General features: G+C 41.3%; 2 protein-coding genes and 7 long non-coding RNA genes across 10 annotated transcripts in view, besides 2 other annotated features; 4 read left to right on the top strand and 5 right to left on the bottom strand.

Annotated features, from left to right (window-relative positions):
- Nucleotides 1-314: 314 nt before the first annotated feature.
- lncRNA:CR44337 (long non-coding RNA:CR44337) lies at nt 315-817 on the bottom strand. The gene has a single exon (NR_125098.1). It is a non-coding gene; the product is annotated as a long non-coding RNA:CR44337 (long non-coding RNA).
- Nucleotides 818-4,749: 3,932 nt separating this feature from the next.
- Nucleotides 4,750-4,865: a mobile genetic element.
- Nucleotides 4,866-5,135: 270 nt separating this feature from the next.
- lncRNA:TS14 (long noncoding RNA: testis-specific 14) lies at nt 5,136-5,836 on the top strand. The gene has a single exon (NR_125097.2). It is a non-coding gene; the product is annotated as a long noncoding RNA: testis-specific 14 (long non-coding RNA).
- Nucleotides 5,837-5,857: 21 nt separating this feature from the next.
- Nucleotides 5,858-6,720, bottom strand: lncRNA:CR44335 (long non-coding RNA:CR44335). The gene has a single exon (NR_182241.1). It is a non-coding gene; the product is annotated as a long non-coding RNA:CR44335 (long non-coding RNA).
- A 6,364-nt stretch (nt 6,721-13,084) lies between these two features.
- On the bottom strand, nt 13,085-13,329 carry lncRNA:CR46224 (long non-coding RNA:CR46224). The gene has a single exon (NR_133354.1). It is a non-coding gene; the product is annotated as a long non-coding RNA:CR46224 (long non-coding RNA).
- Nucleotides 13,330-13,513: 184 nt separating this feature from the next.
- On the bottom strand, nt 13,514-14,278 carry lncRNA:CR46299 (long non-coding RNA:CR46299). The gene is made up of 3 exons (NR_144680.1): nt 14,050-14,278; nt 13,971-13,997; nt 13,514-13,911 (listed from the first exon to the last, which is right to left on the bottom strand). It is a non-coding gene; the product is annotated as a long non-coding RNA:CR46299 (long non-coding RNA).
- Nucleotides 14,279-14,700: 422 nt separating this feature from the next.
- Nucleotides 14,701-14,818: a mobile genetic element.
- Nucleotides 14,819-15,109: 291 nt separating this feature from the next.
- Nucleotides 15,110-16,593, top strand: CG10029 (uncharacterized protein). The gene is made up of 2 exons (NM_141459.2): nt 15,110-15,710; nt 15,815-16,593. Exons 1-2 carry the CDS (start codon nt 15,148-15,150, stop codon nt 16,482-16,484), a joined length of 1,233 nt encoding a protein of 410 aa, NP_649716.1. The 5' UTR covers nt 15,110-15,147; the 3' UTR covers nt 16,485-16,593.
- A 62-nt stretch (nt 16,594-16,655) lies between these two features.
- On the bottom strand, nt 16,656-16,918 carry lncRNA:CR46130 (long non-coding RNA:CR46130). The gene has a single exon (NR_133351.1). It is a non-coding gene; the product is annotated as a long non-coding RNA:CR46130 (long non-coding RNA).
- Nucleotides 16,919-19,458: 2,540 nt separating this feature from the next.
- Nucleotides 19,459-19,979, top strand: lncRNA:CR44334 (long non-coding RNA:CR44334). The gene has a single exon (NR_125096.1). It is a non-coding gene; the product is annotated as a long non-coding RNA:CR44334 (long non-coding RNA).
- Nucleotides 19,980-22,687: 2,708 nt separating this feature from the next.
- Nucleotides 22,688-24,811, top strand: part of rn (rotund) — a 37,013-nt gene continuing 34,889 nt past the window's right edge. For both annotated transcript variants that reach the window (NM_141458.3, NM_001275414.2), the window contains exons 1-2: nt 22,688-23,287; nt 23,842-24,460. In NM_141458.3, the coding sequence (NP_649715.2) occupies nt 23,990-24,460 (471 nt within the window). In that variant the 5' untranslated portion in view covers nt 22,688-23,287; nt 23,842-23,989. The remainder of the gene's footprint in view (nt 23,288-23,841; nt 24,461-24,811) is intronic.

The raw sequence follows: 24,811 nt of genomic DNA, 5'->3' as shown, positions 1-24,811 counted from the left end.
AAAAATGCCAAAGGAGCCCCGATCTTCTATCCGCGACTGGCACATTTTTGTGCCAGGCCAGAGATCGCAATCTAATAAATTATCATTTGCACTGCAATCGTCAGTGTCCCTCAGACTTCAATCAAGTTTGGGGGCCTTTGATCAGCTGCCGTTGGCATCAATCGAAGACCCCCGATCCTTGAACCTATTTGATCTGTGCTTACACTGGTAAAAACTGAGATACCGCTGATGAAACATTCCTAAAATCGATCAAATGGATATGCCCTTGAAAACGAAAAAATTTTTAACAAAATATACCAATACTATATTGGGATCTCGATATTATATGTTTTTTCCTGTGCATCTCCTTTGATCTTCTCTTTTCGGCTGATCAAAATTCTGGCCAGGTCGACTGAGTGACAGACGTTTACTTAGTTGTTATCATTCTGGTCGTGTTGATGTTTTATTGGCTTCTTTTCAACATCTCTTCGTTCTCTTAGTTAGGCATTATTTTTTGGGGTCTGCGTCCGCACATTCCAGAGCTCTGGAGTCTGGGCCTCCGAAAACGCAATACGTCACTTCGAATTGATGATCCCTTGATGGATTCCTCTGGGTGCCCCAAAACGCCGTTAGCAACCGCAAGCCTTTGCTAATCTTTGGGGCAAATATCTGGTAAATATTTGTCTGCCGAAGGACGGCATCGTCGTCCAAATATGTTTGGCATCTGCGTTCTAATAAGAGCCCTTGGATTTGCCCTATTTGGCCCTAATTGGACCTTTTTAGATCAGGCTAAACGCATTATGATTTATTAAATCGAATTGTTCGGCAGTTGCTGCTTGGCTAACTTTATGCCCCTTCAAGCGCTTGGGCTGTGTAATTGCAACACTTTGCACTTCCGTTTCGGAAAACACTTTTTTCCAACGTGTCAGATAATTGAAAGTGGTCAGTCTAGCGGATAGACTGAATAGCCAGGTATTCAAATGAGCGACACTTTCGCTTTCATTCGATATTGCGACATTGGATCATGGGAAATCGCCAGTAATTGGATTTGTCCACGTCGGACCCACGTATCATCTCAATTAAATTGCGCCAACAATCAATCAGCTTATTTATTGTTCCGAACTGCGCAAAAACTCAGATCATAACTCAACACTTCGCACAGTCCTTTTATAACCATTTTCCCATGTCAATCTGCCACAATCGGCGAATGTATAAGTAAAAGTTTTTTGTCAGCCAACTACTTCTCGTTACCGAGTGTGCTTGTGTGTATGCCTTATATTAAGCTATGAATTTTCATGTTATTGCAACTAATTTTCATTTAATGCGTTTGTCGAGCACTTGGTCACAGAGGCTTAGTAAAAGGGGGGAAAGTAATGGAACCACTTTTGATATGGTACGTTGCTTCTAAATTAAGAGAATAGATTGTTTCATAGTTATTCCTATTAATACTATATACTTTGACAATTACTAAATATAATGGATTTCTCTTTCAATTACACAGTGTCTTCTGAAAGGGAAATCTACCCCTTCACAGCCACTTCCCTGGCTGTGCACTCCACGTCTCACCATTTTAATTGTGGACCATAAAGCATAGTATCGCATATGCGTATCGTATCTAATGCCCGCTGAAACGGGTTTGCAAAGGAAATCGTTCAGACGTGGACATTAGATTTGGCCGACTCCAGCAAATATACCACAGATTCACACAGTCGCCGCTGCCGGTCGGCGATGTCCGTTGGCCAACGAAAGTGGTTGCACCCGATTCGAGCACCACTTGTCCGCCGTCTGTCACTCAAAGCGGCAGCGGTTTCTGCAGCAACATTTGCAGCAGTCACCTCAGCAGTAGCAGAGGCAATAGCAGCAGTGGCAGCAACTGCGGCAACAGCAGCCATTCAGTCAAACGCTCATTCATGCATGTCCAGACTGAAGTCTGGCAGTCCAACGGGGCATAATTCAATTTCCGCTGGCCAACTCGACTCCGCTCCGCTCCAGTGTATCAGTTACCCGTATTGACACTTTGATTTAGTGCTTACATGCAGCGTTTGCCATTTGCTCGCTTATTGATTTATATTTAAAGCTGCTGATATATCTATTTGGAGCCCAACTTTGTTGCCGTTCGATTGAGCGAATCAGACTGCCGCGGCTGGAAAACTTTGTCAACTTATGTCAGCCGGCTGAAAGCCTTCAATCGGAAAGGGGATTACTTACCTGTAGCTTATGAGTACGTAAATGGAACTTTTTCTGTTGCTCATCAATTGGACTTCAAAATACGAATTTTATTAGGATCCTATAATTGATTATTATGATTCTATAATTGAAAACTTTTCCTAGTTCTAACGAACTTCTTCCTTGCTATTACTCGCATAATATGCAGCAATGCCAGCGTAATGGTTTCATCAGTTGAGAGTGAAGTTAAGTGAAAGATGACATAGCCGTGTGCCACTTCCTAGAACTCTAAATAGTTGTTGCATGCTGCCCACTGATTGTGCCGCACTTCACAGAGCAACACCTCCGTGCCCCAATGAGTGGCCTATGATTATTGCCTGCGTGTGTATCTAACAGCAGCAACACCATCGAATCCGGTCCGGATTCAGCCTCATCGCGTGCAAGGTGTGAGCTGTGAGCTGTGAGCTCGTGCTCGGGTAATGATGATGATAGCTTTTTGATGCTAATGATAGACGAGCGGGCCAAGTTCTATGCGCTATGGCTGTAATCCCATTCGGAAGTCGCACAATTGCACAGGGCCCGAAAGTGAAATTTCGACGGGGAAAACCGCCGTCTGTCTTTGTCTGTATTTGGCGATAATCGTGCAATCAATTAAGGTTAATTGCTATTTAATGCAATCGTTCGGATATGCAGCAGAGGCACAGCAGCACACAATTCGCAGCGATTATGCAAAATCAAAGATGAACAGTTAGTTTCCCGAACTCGCGACGATCGTCGGCAATTTAGGGGCCTTCGTGATTGGGGCCAATTTCGATTATCGCCAACAAATTGCAGTAGCCGCCGATCGGCAGACAAAAAATATTTTGATATTCTAATTTCCCTGCGCTGCCGCATTATGATTTGTAATTTGAAGTTATTGGAGCTACTGGCTTTTGCCCGCGGCGGCATCACATGCAAATTGAGCTCCCCTTTGGGCAATTAGGCGCTTCTAACGGTAATGCGTTTGGGCCAAGTTCACTGGGCCGGCTCATTGGTAGCTGGAACTGTGTGTTTATCTGTCTGGCCCATTTGCATATACCACATAAATTGGGGAGACTGGACATGATATCGCGAAGACGTTCTCAAGGCTAATCGTTGACCGGGGCAGTTTGATTTGAGTTTATAATAGCTTGCTGGCCAGGAAATCATAATGGGAAAAGTTGGGAGAGGAATAATCTGAAAAGAAGAATAAAGAATAATCTAAATAAATATTCTAGTCTTTACACATAATTTTTACAACTTTACAGAATACAGCTCAAAATACATAACACTTGGTGTATCATCAATTATGTACAATTGTGCCGCCCTTAACGATAACCCTTTTAAAGCCCGAGTGGCAATGACTTTCGAAAAAAAGCCGGGGCTTTTAATGTGGCCACAATTTGATGAGTAATTAATGTCAAAATTTGCGGAGTGCGACCTTATCGACGGGGACATCTATAGCACACCCATATCAGCTCGCTCCAGATCTCGGATGATGATACTCGTGCCTAAGTGAAAGCAGCTGTCAGGACAGCAATTAAACTGTCATCAGTTGCACAAAATTTGGAACATTTTGAAATTTTGAAATTTGATTTTAATTGGCCAAAGACAAAGTGGCCAGGAGTGTGGGCAGCTGTCACAGCAATGTGACGAGTGTCGTTCCCTTGAAAGACCTAACACCCTGTGCGTTAGGTTCGCAAACCGCCAAAACTAATTTCCTCACTGGCGATTTCCCCACTATGCCACTTAACGCATCATCACTTTGGCTAATTTGTTGCCATTTGCCGTTGGCCCCGCGAACTGATTGCCTCATCGATCCGACCGTGACCTTGGTGGGGCTAATGATGCAGCCGCAACCTGCGGACCGACCGCTGATGGAGCTGTAAATTTGCAACTCAAATGCAAACAGCGAAGAGTAAACGCTCGGCGATCGCAATCAGCGGCGCCGCATCTCTATCACATGGCATCTTGCATCTTGGGGCAACTTGCATCATTACCGACAACTCGGATTGGGTTCGTTGCAGCATCCTGGACTTGCCGCGTTTTACGCGCTTCAATGACTTGCTTGTGGTCTGTGGACCCCAGTTCGTCTTTCTGTTGCAAGTCCGATCTGCCCGATTAAACGTATGCAACTCTTAACCTTCGTTTAAATCTGCTCTGATTGACAACATCAATCGCTGCAACGGTGCAACGGAGCAGCGAAAAGTTGCAAGATCAATATGCAGATGCAGACACAAGTTCAGATGCAGATGCAGATACACAACCGCATTGATGTGACTAAATTTGTTTTGCGGTTCGACAAGTGTTTATATTCGTTTGTTTGTTTATTTATCTTGCGCGCAATTGTGCTCAAGGAAGAGAATGAGCCAAATATTGAATATCTATACTTGATACAAATAAAAAAAAAACGTATCGGTTTATTTTGTTCATTCTAATAGTTTCAGTCTAGGCCTAGGCTAAGTGTGGCAAATTTAGTATAGCAGTCATAGACACAAGTATCTGCAATGACAAAGTTTTTCTATCTTTCCATTTACTCGTTGGTAGACTACAATAGATTTGTCGAAGTAACGCTTCCTTTTACCATATAATCTTGATCAGGATCGCTAGCCGTGTCGATCTGGCCATGTTCGCATGTGCGTATGAACGCTATGAACTATGAACTATCTTTCCAAAAATGATAGAAAGTTAAGATTAAGCATTCCGGTTCTAGTGACGCCTACGATGTACACTTTTTTATCAGAGTGTCATCACGCTCACTTACTTTTCATTAATTTAAAGATTTGCAATAAAACAGTATTATATTTTTATCTCGTGCTGCTATTCATGGGTCACCACTATGAGTATACATCTCAAGCCGAATAGGAAGCTTTCCATTAGCATTAGCACGGTTTAAGCACGTTAAGCACACTTAATTACCAGAACCACCCAGAAGTGGCTACCGTGGATGCCTAGCACAAATCACCGAGTTTAGTGCGACAGGCCATTCTCCATAGGTGCGAAGGGCCAAAATTGACATGACAACGCCAATCCTTCAATGGTCATCCGCTCCTCCCGACCGATCAGAACCCACGGAGCGGCTAAGCGGCGAGAGCCAGACATACTCGTATTTTTGGTGTTAAAATGGATATAGCTGCATTTTATTATGATTATTATGATTTTCGTCAGGCAGCGGACAGAGGGCTTTGGCCACCGGGAAAAAAGTACAAATCATTGACGAGTGAGCGGCACTAAACTCATCAGCGGAGGAAGCGATGGAAGGGGTACTTGGTATTCTGAGGAAGAAGTGCCGACCGCTGGAGATGGAGATGGCCAAGAAGTAACCGGTAGCAACGGTAGCCGATCGCCAAAGCCGAGTGAGTGCCAAGCCGCGTTAATGGCCGGGCCAACTGCGTGAAGGGGGGCAACTGCTTTGGGGGGAGGACTACCATGGATGGGGGCTCAATGAGAATTCCGTGCATTTGCAATCGCACTTGGCCAGCGACTACGTCCGGTCGCCGATGGGTTAGGAGCTGAAGAAGACTCCAGATGTGAGATGCAGTGAAACCCAGTAATACTGCAAGCAGTGTGAAATGATCTGTTTACATCATAAACAATATCCATCCACATTTAATGTGTAATATTTTGGAAAAAAATGGCTTGTGTTTTCTGGGTCAAACTGTACAAGTATATTAAAAATGTCTTAAGATATTTTGAAAATGGTTTATCAATTTTTAATTTTTATTATGTTCTTATTTTGCTGGCACTTAGCTCAAATAAATGTAATTTTTTTTAATTAAACTAAAGCTTTATGTGTTTGTGAATTTAATACCCGAATAAATTTCATTATTTCTGTATTATTCGGTTAGAGTATGCTTGTAGCGAGTGTTCACTGTAGCGAGCCGATTCTGTTTGCTGCTGATGACGACGTTGAAATCTTTAACGCGTTCTGCGCTTGGCATGATCATTATCGCTGGTTTCGTTTTACGCAACTGCTTCTCAACTCATTTGGCGCTGGTCCCACTGCAAGTGCTGCAGTAACTGCTGCTGCTGCAGCAACTGCAGCAGCAACGATTGCGGGCAGTCGGTTTTCGGTGATCCATCAATTGCACTCGTACTCGGCCAGTGTCCAAATGCAACTTCTGGCCATGATGTATGCTCATTGCACTTAGCTCCACGCTCCAGGACGGTCCAGGCAGGTAAGCCCTGCTTTGCTGTTGGCCAATTTGATTTGCTACCATTTGGAAGACAGGTTGGCGGCTCCTGATTACTTGTTGTGGTGGCATCAAAAACAAATAAAAGCTTAAATTGTTTTCGGATCATAAAGCAAAAAGGGTTTAACCCATTGATTGTCTGTTGATTGCCATTTATGGCCTCCTTTTGGCGGTCGGGGATGTCTTTGTATCCCAAGCGGATCTGGGTGGTTTCCGCCGGCTTTCCTGGTTTTGACGGATTTACAACTTCACAGTTATAATTAGTGTAGAATGGCAGTATCTCGAATCGTACACGAAAATCGCCCTGCAATTTGCGGTTGAAATTGTGTGAAACGAGTTGCGGGTTCACACATTAACAGGAAATTGCACTGAAAAAAAAACAGAGCACACTTGTTATAAAACATATCCATAGTCAATACCCTCTAAGACAAAATAAAAGGTTCCTACTTCAAAAATTGCGGTTGTAAAATGCGAAAGTAACTTACCTTAATTTAAAATCCTTTCATGAAATCAAAATGAAGGGACTTCAACATCTCAACATCTAGAGGCATGTATTTGTTTGCTGCCAGAATCGTTATACAAATTTTTATATGTTTAGCTTCAGAAAATGCATATGCTAATTATGTGGTCCAATGCATTACGTATACGACTCAGTGTCGACCGTTTTAAATGCAACACGAATAAAACAGGCCACAGACGACATTTACGAGCCATAAACTTTGCGCTTACATTGTAACTGGCCACAACTAATTGGGTCAGAACGCGTCTGCGAGGGCTCAAACAACACCTGTTGGCAGGTGAGCACTGCAAGTGGCCGCGATGACGATTCACTCCGGGCTCGGCAATGCATTTGCAATGCACAAATAAATAAATACATTTTTGACAGAAAGATGACGCGAGATGATGACAATAGAAGTGATGACATGACCGATACCGTGCCCCTTCCCCACCGCCGGACGTTGGTCACTCGGCCACGTCTACTCACCACCTGAAAGCCTTCTGGGGCGCACCTTGAGCTGCACCTAATTGTGCCCTGTCTCTACGTTTTCGGGACACCGACTTGGCTCCGTGCGGCCTTTCTGGCAGCAGTTTCCACTGGCAAATGGCATAAATTTAAATTTTAATTTACTGCCTCGTCAATTGAAGTCGTGTCCGGGCACTTGGAACCCGTCCCAGGTACGCGGTTAGCCGGGTCTGCTATTTTATTTCATTTCATTTATTTATTTTGAGCTACTTGCAAAATAATTGCATAAATAAATATTTTAAAAAAAGGTACCCGGCCCGCTCTCACGCACACTCTCCTCGCTCCTCTCCCCTTAATTTGTTGTATTTTGATTACAATCGTTCGTCCGGCTGGAGTCGAGCAGATGTGGCAGTGGAGTTGGAGCTGGACCTGGAGTTCGAGTTGGCCAGGAGCTCGTCGTCACCCGCAGATTGAAGCGAAGTGATTGCCTCCACCACAGCTGAGTGGTTTGAACCTGTCCAGATAACTGGCCCAGATCTCCGCGGAATAGACAATTTATCAATGAAACGATGGATTGCAGATGCCAGTGCCACGGTGCTGGTGGTGACACAAATTACGCGAATGTAAATGTCGACTTAGATACACAACCATTCAGCACAAATTGGATAAAATGTAGAAGCAGAATAATCAGTTAGGAAGTCGAACTAGTTGGGTATTTTCCAGATATATTTCTAAATTCCCATTGTTCATTGTAGGAGAAAGCACGAAGATTAAAAATTTTTTTTAACTTACTATATATCGGCCTTTATTATTTATTTAACAAAATAACATCTTATCTAAAGTTGTAATACTATCTAACCAACGCCAAATGTATTTCTTGCACTAAAGTTGTAGATTTAACTGCAACAATCTCGCGACGAACAAATGTGTTAACAACTCAAGAGAATTTTTCTAAGCTCGCTTAACTTTTTCATTCCCCTGGCTGGCCAAATATACCATAACAACTTAGTCCCCAGACTCACAAAAACCAAGTCTGACCCCAGCAAACACATACAAACAAGGCGACAGCGAATTGACATATGCACACACGATTAACAAGTGTTTAAATCACAATAAAAGTTTAAATCCCCGCAGATAAAGAAATAAAACCATAAAAACATCCAAGCAAGAAAATCCGAAATAAACGAATTCGATTCCTGATTGTCTGTCGTCACTGGCTTCTGTGATGAAGGCATGCAAAAACATTGCTGCTAAGCGAAGGAATACGAAAAAAATACGGAACTTACGCACCCAAAAATTGGTCAATAAAATCATCGACAAAACTTTTGTTTAGTCGAGTACGGAGGACACCCAGTCGCCAAGTCAAGGAGATGGAATCGGGGTGGGGACAGAAAAAATAACTTTTTTTTGCGGGGCGTGTGCAGAGCCAGTGGACAAAAACATTCCCAGGGCAATAAAAGTGACAACAGTTACAAAGTGGCAGCGGGGGCTACCCCAACACTGGCAAAGGCCAACTCAGACGCTGGCTCACACGCACACTGAGACGGGACTTAGCCAATTTAACAGATGCTTAAAGTCAGAACACTCGTAATCACATATTGGATTAACACTGCCTAGTGTGAGCTTCAACTGCAGCTTTAGGTCGGAAACGCAGGGAGCGTTCTACCAGTGAGTCACTTGCTTGGCAGGACAGTTTTAGAATTGGTTAATACCCTTTATCAGAAGTGAGACTAGAAAATAATAACTTTAATTAAAACTTAATGCTCATGAAGACGACAGCATACGTACTATTCTTAAAACTAAAACTCGAGACAGATTTAACTCCAAAACTATGTCAAATGTTCAAAGGACACATTTTGCTCATTTGCTATAAAGAAATGATGTACCCGTCTCATGAAATTAGCTTAGCAACATATACAAATATTAAAATGTATTTTTATTAGGAATATATTACTTTTAAAAATATATATATTAATATATTTATATTCAGTACGCCTAACTCAAGCTTCGTTCCCAGGGACTTCGTCGCGAATAGGGTATCCATTGTTCGCCAGGGCGTTACCCAAATGAGGTCCTCATATTTATTTGGTTGACATTTGCGGGCTACCGAATTCGCGATCCTCCTCTGGCTTCTGCCGCTGCAAATGCGATTCCTTCTTGACTTTATTTCACTTTTATTTTTCGTTCTTTTTCTTTTTTCATTTCTTTTTTCTTTTTTTCATTTCAAAATCGCGGCATAAATTCCCGAAGCCACAGCGTGGCTTGGCTCAGCACATTTTTGGGTCTTTTTCAGTTCTTTGGTTTTTCTGGCGGGTCCACAGCTACTTTGTCTTTCCCGTTGCCTGCCATGGGGCAAATCCTTTAGACGACGTCGCATGTTTGCCTTTTTTTGGCACTTTGTGTTCATATGATTTTATTTTTTCCTGCCCATTTGCGGCGTTTTGATATGTTACCCGGTAGCCGTGGAGCCCTGCTCGTTTTTTTCTGGCTTGGTGTTGGTTTGTTGCCTGCGGTTGTGACTGCGAAGGACCCATGCCCCATGCGACTCTCCTGCCGAAATGAGCCACTTAAAGCGATGAGATTTTTGGCGTCTGACGGCGACGTCGGCGGCGTTTATCAAATAAATATCTTTGAAATATATAACAAATAATGAAATGCTGTCGCAGTCTGGATCAATGGGCCCGAATTGGTGTTATTAATTGCGGGCAATTGATTTGATTTGTTCTGCGCGCTGCGGAAATCCCATGTATCATCCTTAAAGATCATCTAATGCTGTCGCCCCTGTAAGGACCACCCGCTCTCTAAGCATCATTAGCAAGGATGGACCAAGCATCTGAGGTCCGGGGACCGAATTAATTGAAACATTACCTAAGCAAACGTTGCCCCAAAACGGTGAAACCAACCCGAAAGTTCTCAGGCTAATTGAATTTCCCCATGTCCTTCCGCCTGCCACCGCCTTCGTCCTTCTGTCTGTTTCAGTCCTAGAAAAATGAATGTCTCGCATTTTAAGTGCCGCCCGTGGTCGCTGCCTGTTGTTTTGTTTTATTTTTTTATGGGTATTTGTTGGTCTGTGTTTTCACGCATAAAAATTAAAGTCCCCATGCTTGGCATCGGCTTCCGTTTGCCGACATGTCCAGAACCACCTCTTCTTCCCAACAATTGGCTTTTGTTGCAAATGTTGCTATCATTAGTCGGCCAGCTACTTAACACGACATTGATGTGGCTTAATTATGCCTCCGATGATCTAGCCGAGGCATAAAACGAGCAGTCAGGGCTGGAGGTGTAAAAAAAAACTTGTACGATATGAACATGAATCGAGAACAATGCTCAAGCTCTATCTACTTTAATGCTACTTGGTGTTTAATTTTGTCATACGATAAGCATACAACTTTAAGCCAGAGTAGGTTTAACTTCTAAATATATTATAAACTATATTCACACACGCCATATCGAATCCTTTGGCAGGCTAAATATATTAAAAGGTTTTTTATTTAAATATCGTGTTGACCCCGCTATAAATTTCTTTCCTCTTAAAAGTTTGTTGAGATACAATTCAGATTGCGCCGCTGTTTTCGACGATTTAAACTATAAAGTTAGCTTTAATTTTAGTACATTGAGTCTGAGTGGAAACATTTTACCTCACACGAGGTGGGAGCGTGGTAATTCATTAAATCCAAAGCTGGCAAGAGCAGCTCCATAAACATTTTGGCCTTGTTGATGAGCCGCCCTAGAAAACCGTTAATGATGTGCCCCACGGCAGACGATTGCGATTGCTAATGTCCCTAAAATGGGGGGATGGATGGGATGGATGGCATCCACGGAAGAGAGCGCAGATGGACAGCTTGGAATGGCTTTGCCCGGTTGACACTCGGTAGCAGTTCAAGTGGCGCTGTGCATCTCAATCTCAATCTCGAGATTGACTAATGGAGGACGAGCAGGACGTGTTGATTGATTGTTTTTCCATGTAAATCGCAGGACGAATTAATCAATGCTAATGACACTTTCCCACTAGCTGCAACCATCCAGAAACTGCGTCAAACGGAAATGTCTAGCCGAAAAGAAAAAAATAAATAGGATGTCCGTGCTACAATTCTACAAATTGCATTTTAAGCGGATTCATGTCCACACTGCAATTTTTTACAAAAGGATTTGCTGGCTCCAGAATCTAAACCCTGAGCGTAAGATAACCTTGATTTACGTTTGTCTTCTGTGCGTTAATTACCCATAAGATACTTATGCTCATTAAAGCATAGATACGTATACGCACTGCGAGGAGAAGTTTCGTATCTTAATCATGATTTTATGCTAATGTGTCGCAGCGTCTTGGAGCTGCCAGATTACAAGATACCGAAATGCGACAACTTAACTCTTGCCAACTCGAACGCGTATCCATTAGATACACTGGAGCAGAGCTACCAAAATTGCTACTTTCAGAATTTCTTGGAAAATTCTTAGAACAACTTATCTCCTCACTTTTAAAATGCTCAATACACAATATGGAATTTTTTCTTAAGGATTCTACAAAGATTAAATCTTACATCAAAGTAATAAGCATAAAATAATAGCATTATTGCTTCTGGATATTTCATGACAAATTAGTATTACACTATATATCAGAAATATAAGCTTTCTAAAAATAATATCTATATACATAAAATATTAAATTACTATATAATAATAAATAAATATAAGAATTAAGAATCTAGCATCACATTTTAATAACTTTTTAGTACGTTTCGAAGATTATATAAAGTGAAGTACGTATTGAGCACAATAATATGCAATCATTAAAAAAAAAAATATATTTTTAAGGAAATAAACTTGTAATACAATTGTTATTATATTATAAACTTATCAACTTTAAATGCTATCTGATATCAATAAGTTTTATTGTGGTTTATAGGTCCAATAAAATTGTTTTAAGCACATAAAATTAAAAAATAATGGCCAAAACTATTTTCCAGCCTCTCAGTCTAAAGTTCTTTCAACACTGCAGTTGACCCAAACCATTATCAATTACTGAAAAACCGCACGGCGCTGGTCTACGCCCACTTGGATACCCGGTTTTTTGGCCGTGTCAACCCTTTTGCGAGCCTCGTACCTTGACTTTGTTTTCCTTGCCACTTGCCACTTGCCACTTCCCACTTCCCACTTCCCACTTCCCACTTCCCACTTACCACTTACCATTTTCCATTTAGCATTCAACATTTAACATTTCGCAGCTACACTGGCTCCCGTTGCGAATTTGTTTGTTGGCCGTCCGCTGCATGCAAGGGTGGCTTTGTCTGGCGTCCATTGCACTTTGGCTCAAAGGCTGGCGACTTACCAGTACATCTATAATTACGTCACCTTGCCGTGGCAGTCATGGGCCAAGAACTTGGGCGGTGCCCGACCTGCTCAAACCTTTAAGGCCTCGCCTTTAAGACGTCTGCCGGTTAGGGCAAGTCCTGCAGTATTGACCACAACTGAGGACATATAAGCCACCCGCACGTCCTGACTATAAGCTGATTTTTTACACAGGACGGAAAGAGATATAAACTTGCATCAAGATAAAATAGGTCTTTAAGAATAGTGAAGATACATTTTACTTTAAAACTAATTTTACTACTATAACATGTGATTCTTACGATATTAAAATATGTTTTTATTATTAAGCTTGCTAACATAAACTAGAAGATGGGATTGTGTATATTAAAGCAATATACATATAAAACATTTTTCGTTCACTGCAACATCTGATAGAAGATATTCTTCAACAATTTATAAGCGGCTTGCTGGCAGGAAAAGAATGTTGGGAAGCTCACGTGTCTTGAGGGTTTTTCTTAGCATGATTTATATGTGAAATATTCTCGGCAGTAGATGGAACCGCAAGTTGACACGTCTTGTGGTCAGTTCAAAAGATAATAACGCTGCACATGTGAGCCAGTTGTCCTGCCAGGACTTTCCAGTCTGCTTCGTGGTGGGAGTTGTAATATTTTCCGGGACCTTCGTTTTGCTGATTTTTCATACTTGTTTGGCCCTTCAACAGCAACAGCTGGCCCCCTTTTTTATTATTAACTTTTCCGCACCGAATTTGGTCACGTTTGATAAGCTTGAACTAATAATTCATGAATGGACAGCTGTTGCCACTGCTCCTGCTGCTCTGCGATGATTTTTAAATATGATTTGAATGAGTTTATAAGTTTGTTTATTTATTTAATGTGAGAACCACATAAACGAGGGAGAATTCTCCCGAGAGGGTGGTTTTGCTTTAACTTCGGATTGATTGATGTCCTCTTGCAGACAATCATTAGCTGCGAGTTGTCGATTCTCCCACCCTCTTAAAATCCCCTAACTGCCACGCCCCCTTCAACTGTGAGTGGCGTTGACAGCTTGCCAAATTGTCTGCTGAAAACTCGTCTTAAGCTGCAGACATCGTCCCATGACCATTATACGTCATTAGCATCCAAGTCTCCCAGCTCCTTATCTATACTATATATGTACTATATATGTAGCTGACAACTGATTTTATTTGGGAGGTCTTCGAAACATCATAGCCATGCACATCCATTTACTAATATATTTATTTCTGACGTAGGCACTCTCTATAAGCTTAAAAATATATTATCTTTATATAAAACCTGATACTTTTAATAGGTTGTTTTACTTACAATCACAATCAGTGGCATTGTAGCATTCTGAAATTTTATAAATTATATTAAATGCGACCATTTAACACAAAATGCTTACTTAAAGGTGCATCTACTACTAGCAGGTCACCTGTAATTTTATTAGTTGGTATAGGTATAAAAAATGTTTAGCAACCTTACAGAACGGAGGTATCAGAATTGGGCTTGCAACTCCTAATATCCAAAATATTATAAAAGTGCTGGTATACATTTTATATATATTTAATTTACTTTGGTGTAATATAAAAATAAGTTTAATATTCAGGATGCAAGAACGGTGATCTTAAAACGCTATTCACTGAAGTTTCTTCTAAGTTCGATTTTTAACGCATTAGCTTCCGCAGAAAATCAATGAGGCAGTTTTATGCTTTCCCATTTTAACGTATCTAATCAATTCTTTTAATTTCACAGTTTAGCTATAAAAAATAGAATTGTAAAATGAATATTAAATCCTATTAAAACTAAAAATACAAATAGTCTAATGTAATCCTTAAGCTAGGTACATAGTTCAGATGATCGAGCCTACGAGATTGATTTATGAATTTATTTAATCTATTAAATTTTGTTGGGTTAAATAACTAGTTTATTGTTATAAAATATATTTAAAATCTGTAGATTTTTTTTTCATTATTAAACAATTTGAATCGTAGTGAAGGTAACCCCATAACCACATAATTATACCAGTTAGTCGTAGAGTAATTATATTCACCAATATCTATCGATACGCCAATTAAAAATTAGGAAACTTCGCGTTCGCACTTCCACTAGCTAAGTAACGAGTATCTGATAGTCGTGAATTTGACTATTGCATTCTCTCTAGTTTTGAAATTTATTTGTAAATAAACAAAGAAGGAATTGCATTGTACTAAGTTCTTTTACCAGATCTGTGTAGCTACTCATATGGCCATATTTTTTATTTTTCGTTCTATATTTTTCCCCACTCATTTTCTATAGTTACAAAACAAAATTTTTGCTGTGCACCTCTACTAGCTCGAAACGGGTATCTAGTAGTCGAGGCTCTCGTTCTTGTATTGTACAAATACATAAGTTGGCAATTAAGGTGCGAAAAATTCGTTTTTGTATGCATATTACTTAAGATCTTTGCGTGTCGAAATCATACTGATTCAAAAAAAAGTTCACCAAAAGTAAGTAGTTGAAGATGAAAGTGGTCGGCAGTTTGCATATCCTCTATTCGCTGGCGATCCTAGTATCCCTACATTCTCTCGTCGCGGGAAACTCTTCGGTGGTGGCGGTGACCCACGAAAACTTGCAAGGAATAATCGATTCTAATGAGTTGGTTCTGCTTAGTTTTTACACGGATTGGTGCCGTTTTAGCCAGATTTTGCAGCCCATTTTTGAGGAGGCGGCGGCGAAGGTTATACAGAAATTCCCTGAAAACGGCCGTGTGATCCTGGGAAAAGTAAACTGCGACACTGAAGATATATTGGCCGATCAGTTTGACATACTTAAGTACCCAACGATAAAGATCGTCAGGAATGGATTGATTGGCAATCAGGAATACCGTGGCCAGAGATCGGTGGAGGCCCTTTTCCAGTTCGTGGAAAAGGAGCTATCAGATCCAATCAAAGAGTTCCATAACATTGATGACCTTAAAAACGTGGATGTTGGGTATGGAATAGTCATTGGTTATTTCATTTCCAAGGATCATGCTGAGTATGATAACTATCGCAGGGTAGCGAGCCTTTTGCGCAACGATTGTAGGTAAGTTTAATGTATCCATTGAACAACTCATAATCGATCAATATCTGTAAAACAATTTGTGGAGCTTTTGTAAACAAATCTATTAAATATATATCTAATTACAGGTTCCTTGTGGGCTTTGGTGACTTGACTAAGGACCTCCGACCGCCAGGAAAGAACGCGTTGATCTTCCGAGGCGATCCATCGATTCCGAATCACAAAAACCAGTACAGTGAGTACTTGGGCAACATGACCAGCTTTAAAGAACTAACCTTTTGGATCGATAAGACGTGTGTGCCCCTGGTGCGAGAGGTCACCTTCGATAATGCAGAGGAACTATCGGAGGAAGGATTACCATTTGTATTGCTATTTTACAACAAGGACGATCTAAGTCCCATCCAGGAGTTCAAGAACGCAATTCAAAGCCAGATGGAAAATGAGACGAGGGTTATTTTCCTGACTGCCGAAGGAGAAGTCTTTAAGCACCCACTTTTCCATTTGGGAAAGTCCCCGAGTGATTTGCCAGTGATCGCAATCGATTCCTTCATGCACATGTACCTATTTCCACGCTTCCAGGACATTTACGATCCAGGTGCCCTCAAAAAGTTCATTGATGACCTGTTCAGCGGTGCACTGCATTATAATTACCATGTGGCCCAGCAGGCTAAGGAAGATTTGGAGTCCATTATCGATCCAACTGAAGACCTGCCAGTCGTTCACGAGTCCAAGTTTAAGGACCTCAAGCCATCCAAGCACCGTTACACGTTGGTCAACCGCACAAGGGACGAGCTATAATATTATCCTACTCTACCATAATCTTTGCTCATGCTTAGGTGTAATCATTTAATATCGGTTTAAGTCAGATTCTTAAACGTAAGAATATTAATTTATTTAACTTGACGCTCAAATAAAATTAATTTGATATCAGTTGTGGTGTTATCTTGAGCAAATAATATGGTATAATATCCCCCATCGGATACAATCCGTTCTCCGACTATGAAGTAAAATATTTTCACAAGCCCATCGCCGACTTCACCAGCATTGAATGCCCCATTTTGGACGCTGTGACAAATCGCACACCCATCATATATGGGCATCTCATCAGATAGTCAGGAGATGACACGTGCCTCGATATCGATATTTCCTGGAAGATCGCCTCAATCCAGAACAGGAACGTCGATTTCATTTGAATATGCTTTGCCGACTGCTCTACACCAGACCATATAAACACTAATAAACTCATTAGTCAAGCATCTTACAAGCAAATCTCACAGGTGCAAAATGCCAATACAATAAAATTGCAGTTCTCTTTGCAATCTAAGTACAGTGAAGTGGAAACAGGACAATTTTGTATATCTTTGAAACTTAAAATATCAGTAAAAATATCAATAAAAATATAAATATATTTTTTTTAACAACAAGTATTTAAAAATGTTGACCGTACCGAACCGATGTATTCTTTAAACTACTAAAAATTTAACGACATAAATTCCAATTGATTTATTATTAAAAGATAAAGTGCACAATTTGCATTTTCGTTGACAGCTTACCACATGTATTCTAACATCTGATCGCATCACAATGTTAAATTCTCGAGGGAGTATCGCGTCCTTCCTTTTCAGGGTCTAGGCTTGGTGCTTACACTTCTACTCCAATATTGTCATAATTAATAATATCTTTATGGTCATATGCCAGCGCAAAATCGAGCGTGACTCGCGATGAAGTATCTGCCACAGCGGCGAGTGCAGCTGCAGGTGCAACTGCCTCTAATCAGCGTCAGCAGCGCGTGCCACTCGCGTTGTCACCTGCACAATTATAGAATTTTCCATAGTCGGGCAGTGCTGGCCACCAAAATGGCCTGTTCCCAAAAATGGTGTCCGCCAAGAGTCCGCGCGAAGTGTCCGCCATAAATAACTGCCAATAAATGTCAACGGTTTTGGCGCATTAACATAACAGCTACGCCGAATTCGTTGACAGGTTACTGCTTTTTCATCGAGCGCAAGACCTACCTGGGCAGCATCTTCCATCCATCCATCTACTGGCATCATTATTTCTCGGGCTAAAATTGAAATAATCGCCTTTTAATCGCCTACGCCTTGACGGGCTGACTTGGCTCCAATTACCGCTGCAATCGTTAACTCTTCTGGCTGACAGCCAAGTTGGACATGAGCCCCTTCAATTGCCACTGGGATCATCAGGCCGATCGACAATAGTCGCGGAAGTCACGTGCGGAAGTTTTCCAACTTTCTCAGTTACAATGTTGGCCGACAAACATGCGAGTTCCGAATTAAAGCTGGAAAAACTTCCGTTTACAAATTACCTGTTGTCTTATTTTTTTGGAAATTAACCTAGTTTTAAAAAAAATTTTATTTAGATCTTTTTTCCGTTATTAAGATGAAGGCATGAACTGGTACTTAGTACTCATTTATATTTATGAGAAAAAGATTATAGTACGTTTGCTAAGATGGATGTTACGGGTAGCAAAGACCGTTTTCGACCTTATTCCTTATTCTTAGCTAGGTCCACTAGCCGAGTCCTATTAACAATGGCCGTCCGTATAAGATCAATATATTTATGATTCAACAAGCAGATTCTGTAAATGCCTGAGAGCGATTATGGGGTATACATACAATTAAATCGATTTTTAATAAAAATATATAGAGTAGCTGCTGACTTAAATACTCCTTATTCCTTCCTTTTAAGTTCGGAAAGATAGCTATAAAATTCATATACCAATATCCTTTTTTCAGCTGTAATAAAGCGAACGAAAATATTTAAAAAATATTTTATATTTTGTGCTTGATGTTCCCGCACTCGAAAATACGATAAATTCCCAAAGCTCAGTGAGACCCAGCTGACAATTACAATAGCAATTTGCCGTGGTCAAATGTGTGATATTTCAATTTAAACTTAACGGCGCAAGTCATTAAACGGCAGATACAACATGTACTGCAATCGGAGGGAAACAAGATGCCGCAAAAAGCGCAAATGTCGCAAAAGACGGCAAAAATCGACAGCAAAAGCAGAAATATCGGTGGCAGCCGCCATTTGAGAGAGCTCAACATATTCAAAGTTGTGCACGAGCGCGATTCCAATTTCATTTTGTGCTCGGCGACAGGGCAAAAACCATTTGCGCAGCAACAAATGAAGAAAAAACACAAACAAAACGTTTTTGTTTAATTAAATTAACAAAATACGCGTCGGATGAGCGGCTAAAAAAACTCGGTTATTTTGCACGCAGACCAACACGCCAACACGTGTTGCAGAATTGGCCCACAGATAGAGAGAGTGTGGCCAAAAGAGAGCCAATGTCAATGACTGGCTTTAAGCCTACTCTTAAGCCCTATTCTGTCCCACTTCCACTCGGCAGCCAAGTGACTCCGTCTCACTCGAGCCACCATTCAGTTGGTGGCCACTCACTCGCTCTCCATGCGAACATAGCTCATGCGCCCTGTTGTCTCGCTCTGCGGCACTCGGCCAACCCGTTCTGGCCAATCGGCAAAAAGCGGTTGAAAAACAGGCGGAGCCTCTCCGGACCCCCGATGCAACTTGGTCGGGAGCCCTCAGCCCCGAGCCCTGATCCCCGTCCAGAGGCCCAAAGCCTGGCCATAAGCCACATGCAAACCCTGCCCCTGCGCCATTGCAGCTGTCGGGAGAGTCTGTCAACCATTTGGCGTCCATGACCAAGCATGACGGCTATCTGGGCCCTGTTTGTGGTGCCACTGCTTCTGCCACTATCTCATCTCGAGTTCTGGCTTTCTGGCTGGCATTTTGACATTTCGCTCGGAGGCTTCTGGAAGCGGTGGCGCCGCACTGCAGCATCTGCAGCCACATCAGTTATCTGTTCCGCTGCGGTTTGCGGCGATAAATGTGCGCCATCATGCAACTGACTAACTGCGGACTTTGCATTGCGTTGCGGCACTGCGGTTCTGTTTCCAGATCGTGCAACTGTGTTATCCAAAGAAGTTATCCTGAACATAAAAATATGGAAAACAAAATTGTAGTATATTTCAAAAGAAATTTGAGATTTGTAAACGAAATGGGAGCTCCTTGGATAAGAAAATACATCAACTTGAAAAGACATCAAAATGTAAAATATGTTGCTTCTGCGTTTGGATACCTCGGAATTATATAAACAAGGAATGTTTTTAATAAATAATGTTTTAAATAAACAAGTATTTAAAAATTGATGTAACAGTTTTTAGTACATTCATTTAAAACAAGCTTGACGTTATAATCGAGCTTCTCGGCTATCAAATTCCCGCCACTCAGCTGGCGGAAGCGCGAGGGAAAAACTTTTCAAACTTCTTTTGAAATCTCGTAAGAAATTGAAAGGAAGAATAATAAAATAATATAATAATAATATATTTTACAAAAGTCTGGCTCGGATGGTTTGCGGGCGTTAAATGTTTTTGGCATGAAATAACATGTATTAAAATAAAAAAAAAAAAAACAGAACAATTTTCAAAAGAGTGTCGTTAGCTTTTGTGGGCGTTTGTGGATTGGGATGATCAACGGTCAAAAACCATCTTGCACTACGTAGAATCTACCTGACTAATCTCAACTTCTAAGCCTTAATTATATATATAAGAATATATATATTTATACCTGTTATATACTACTATGCCCGTTTACTCTACATGTAACGGGTATAAATACGTAATAATTTAAATGCAATTTTGTATTATATATGTACGTTTGGTATAATATGTCGTTATGTTGTCTTTATTTAAATACTATCTCATCGTTGTTGGCTGAAGGTATTTAAAAGGCGCGATCTATTATTTTACATGACACTTTGGCTTGGATTTGTTATTAAAAACATTAAAAACGTTTGCGTGAAAAATTATTTAAAAATAACTTAACAAACTTTATTCAAAAATTTTGTCAAATACCTAGATTACAAATAGCGTACTTTGATTTAAAATCTAATAAATAATTAGGATTTACCGATTTAATATATATTATACAATAAAATTTGTTATTTTTTCGTTTCTTAAAAACACATAAACTTTTTATTTTTCTTTTTTGATCATTTTCCAAGTGCTAAAAGTTATCTGAATCCATCGGTCAAAATGGCTGGTCGTCTGCAAATACAAAGTGGCATTGATGACAGTGCAAACAAGAGCGGCGACAGTCGAAATGCGATAAGGAAATTTGTGCTGCACTCAAATAAATGAAAAGCGGCACGGAAAGCGCATAAAATGGCAGCCGACAAATGGAAGACCATAAAAAATATGCAATTGCGGCGGGCGAGCCATATTAGCAGGTGAAATAATCAAATTAGCTGATAAACCGAACGGGAAACTGCTGGACATTAGGTTCCCAGTCGGTCGGAAAAACCACGATGGCTAAACGCAGCCATTTCCCAGTGATTTGAGTGAGGAAAGGCCAGCTACATCGTTGCCGTTGGGATCAAACATAGCTGCAATACTGCTCTACTGGTGCAGTACTGCAATTCTCAGTCCCCAGGTGGATGTGCCAATTGCATTGATTAACTAAATAAACGCGCAGCACTTGCATTTTAATTTCATTTATTTTGACCTTTTTCCCCGAGGAATGGCAGTTGCAGTTGTCACAGCCGAAATGCGCTGCCATTTTCCCACCCGCTGGCGACACATGTCCGTACCCATAAAAAATGCCTTGTCAGGAGTAAAAAAAAAAAAAAAACTTAAGAAAAATTAACAAAAAATATAAAACGGCAAGCACAAGCAAAAAGATGCCAGTCAAGGGGCGAGCAGTGAAAAAAGAAATAAACCAAGTGCTCCAATAAAAATTCCACCGCCTTCACCCTCGTGTCGACCTGCTCTCACACTCACACCCTCTCTTTCACGCTCGCACTCTCTCTTTTTTGCCCGCTTTTATGGTTTTTTTTTTGTTTTAAGAGCGCATCGCCGCTTTTGCCCTGCTTGCTCTTGAGCTTGGCCAACGCTGCGTATGAGTGGAATTTTTTCAGTGCCGCCGAATCATCGCTTCGCTTGAAATGAATATGTGTGATTATTAGCCGCAAAAAAGCGTGTTTCGTTTTTGCCACTGACTTTGGTAGTTTTTGCGGATTTTTAATTTGAATATTACATGTATTAAAAACTCATTACTACGCGTGGTTCGCCATCGAAGTTGGTCAATGGGCTAATGGTCTGCGGATGTGATTTTTTGTCATTTCAGCGTTTGTCTCTTGCGCAAAATTATGCATTTGGGATCGGAACGAATGTATGCTCCTATCTTCATTTTGGGTGTGGAATTTGCATTATAAAAATTTAAAAAAGGAAAATTTTAAACGTAAATAAATCAAGTTTCATTTGTACATGGTGGCAGAGGAGAGACGTAGAAATTGCAGACTAAGTAACTACATTTTTTACAAGACAATAAATAAAATAATAAAACGTTATTAAGCAATTAAATGGAAACCACTTTCCTGATAACACTTTTGATTAACCCGTCTTCGGTGGCGGACTTGAACCTTCATTGCTCGTCACCTAAACGCCCCCGTGTTTTACCATAAAGATTGAGCTATAAAAACGGAGTGCCGCATTAACCGTTCGCCGCGCAACGAGCAGCGTGCAACGTGCAGCATGCAACTCGCAATATGCTCATTCATGCTCAAAGTCAAGAGAAAAGAAAAGCCACTCAGGCAAAAAGCCCGAAATCAAATCAAAGTTGCTCAAGAGACCCGGTAGCAAAAAGCGAGCTGCAGGAAAAACCACAAACAATTTTTTCCATCGCCCCGAAGAGAGAGGGAGAGAGGCCGCGTGAGAGAGGGAGAGAGCGAGCGAACCACTTTTTGCCACTGCTTTTGGAGCAAAAGGAGTAAAAAGCTGTTGCGCAGGCGTCGCCGTCTGCCCCAAAGCCGTGCCAGCCACGAGTGCGAGAGAGAGACCGGGCGAGTGGAGCGACAGAGAGGGCAGCTATGCTGCGATTTGGCGGCGAGTGCGAGGCATTTGAATGTTTTTTTCGTGGCCGCACTCAGCATTCGAGTTCGGAATTCTTGCGAGCTGGCAGCTACTTTTTGCGCTGCTCGCTGCTGCCGCTTCTGCTGAGCCAAAGCCATAGGCAAAGTCCAAGCCAGGCTAAGCCAAACTAAACCTGGCCCAAACGGCCGGCCACTCGGCCACTGTCCACCAGTTGGCCACTTTCGCGCGCGTTCCAGCCAAGTGCACTCCTCAGTCTGCACTCTCCGTTCTGCAGTCCGCAGTCTGCAGTCTTTTTTGCCCGCGTCTCCCAATCCGCGAAGAATTCTGTCGCAAAGTGCAATGCATTTTCGCCATTCCGCAAGTGCAGCTGCTCCCCCAGCTCGCGGTATCATAATTAAAAATCGAGCCGAGTGAACTCGCAAATTGTTATCACCACACGTCGTCGTCGTCTGAGTCGGTAAAAAACAAGCCAGGCCCTCGAAAGGGTCGAAATTGGTCAAGTGTCAATGCGATCGAGGCCGTAATAAACGTGTTTCAGTGCTCCCCTGAATAGTTATTGTGATCCGCTGATCAGCTGAGTGAATGCAAGTGAACGAATATATTGAGGAGTATCCACTTACTACACGCGATAATTGCGAGAATTTCCACGAGCCACTCTGAGGAGTAGATATCGAATGGGGTTAGAAAGTAATGAAGTCATTCTATAAGTCCCAGCAGCAGCAGCAAGAAAAGACTAGCCTAATAAAATATTTATTTTAGGCCATTTTGCGGAATTAAGTTTTAAGATACTTGTTAACAATAATTTGATAAACTAGTTACAAAATTATACAAACACAAGTTAAACTGTTCCAAAAAGTATATATATTAAATATATTTAAAGCTTCCGCCTAAATCGATAATATATTATATATTTCCATATGTCCCTATAGTAAAATTATAGTTCGGTGATGATTAATAACAAAATTTACTTCAAATGGAAATATACCGTTTTTATTTTGTAAACTGAAACCATAAATTTTTCGTTTATTATGTAAACATTCCATAATTAAAAATTTTTTAAAATTATTTATGAAATCAAATCGGTTGCAACTCATTGCTCACATCACGATTCTGCTTAAATATTATTTACCTAGGTAATCCCAGCTTTCTTTTCTATTGGGTTCAGTACACTCCCGATTCAGGGATAGACGAAAGTAGTTGCTTTCTAACCACATGACTCTTTCCCTACTATTCGCATCTAGCTCGATTTCCCAAAAAGTGAACAAAACAACAAAACTAAACTAAATAGCGCGTTATTTAATTGAAACGTAAAATAGATATTCCGAGCGAACCCCCAAGTGGAACTAATTAGAATAACGCCCTGAACAACCGCCAATCGAAGGTGCTTAAATGATTATGCATGGTACCTGGTACAAGGGACCTCAGTTGGCGCACCATCCTCACTCGAATCCGCATAACAGTTCGCACGGCCACAGTGACTACCACCAGTTCCGCTCGTACCCCTCGTTCGTTGTAACGCCCTACCACGATGGCCATGTCCAGGGCCCGGCCACGCCCACTCCATGCACGGCCCCGCCAACGCCCTGCAACGGTCCAGTTCCAGTTTCAGTTCCAGTTTCGATTCCCGTCTGCCACACCGGCGGCCAAGGTTCGCCAGTAATTGTCGAGAGCTCATTTGCAATCGCCGCCGCCGCCGCTGCAGCGGCTGCTGCCGTCGCCGTCGGAGGATCCAGTGCCACGCCCCTGCTGCCCAGTCCGCCCATCAAGATCGAGCAGGTCTTTGGCGAGCCCTCTTCGCTTGGAGCCGTCGTTGAGGATTACGCGCTGGGACTAGATTGCCCCGTGGAACACACGTTTCGAGTAAGCGCACTAAAAAGTTTACAATATTATGAAAATATATTATATGAATACGACCTGGTATTATTTTATTTAATAAACACTATTAAGTACTTTAATTTGAATGCAACGGAAACTTTTATCTAGCTGATAAAATAAAACATTTACGTTGTTTTTATTGTATAGGCATTAATGATACTGATACAACCGTTTCTTTAATTATCATTTGTTAGTATGAGAGCTTGTATTCTTGGGCAAACGTTAAATCTGCTTGCCAAATTAGGAAATCTTCTAGCTTTTGAGATCTCAGACCGTTTACATAATCGAAAACACAGATAGATAATAATGATCCTAATGATACATCTTCGATTGAAT

The sequence above is a fragment of the Drosophila melanogaster genome, chromosome 3R, assembly GCF_000001215.4.
Source record: "Drosophila melanogaster chromosome 3R".
Classification (NCBI taxonomy): Eukaryota; Metazoa; Arthropoda; class Insecta; order Diptera; family Drosophilidae; genus Drosophila; species Drosophila melanogaster.
Note: the sequence above shows the minus strand (reverse complement) of the source record. Positions and strands in the feature narration are given on the sequence as shown.

Bases quoted from the DNA above. Each gene is read 5' to 3' on its own strand.
- CG10029 (NM_141459.2), top strand. From the start codon at position 15,148: ATGAAAGTGGTCGGCAGTTTGCATATCCTCTATTCGCTGGCGATCCTA. The intron at 15,711-15,814 runs GTAAGTTTAATG...ATCTAATTACAG, and splicing joins CTTTTGCGCAACGATTGTAG to GTTCCTTGTGGGCTTTGGTG.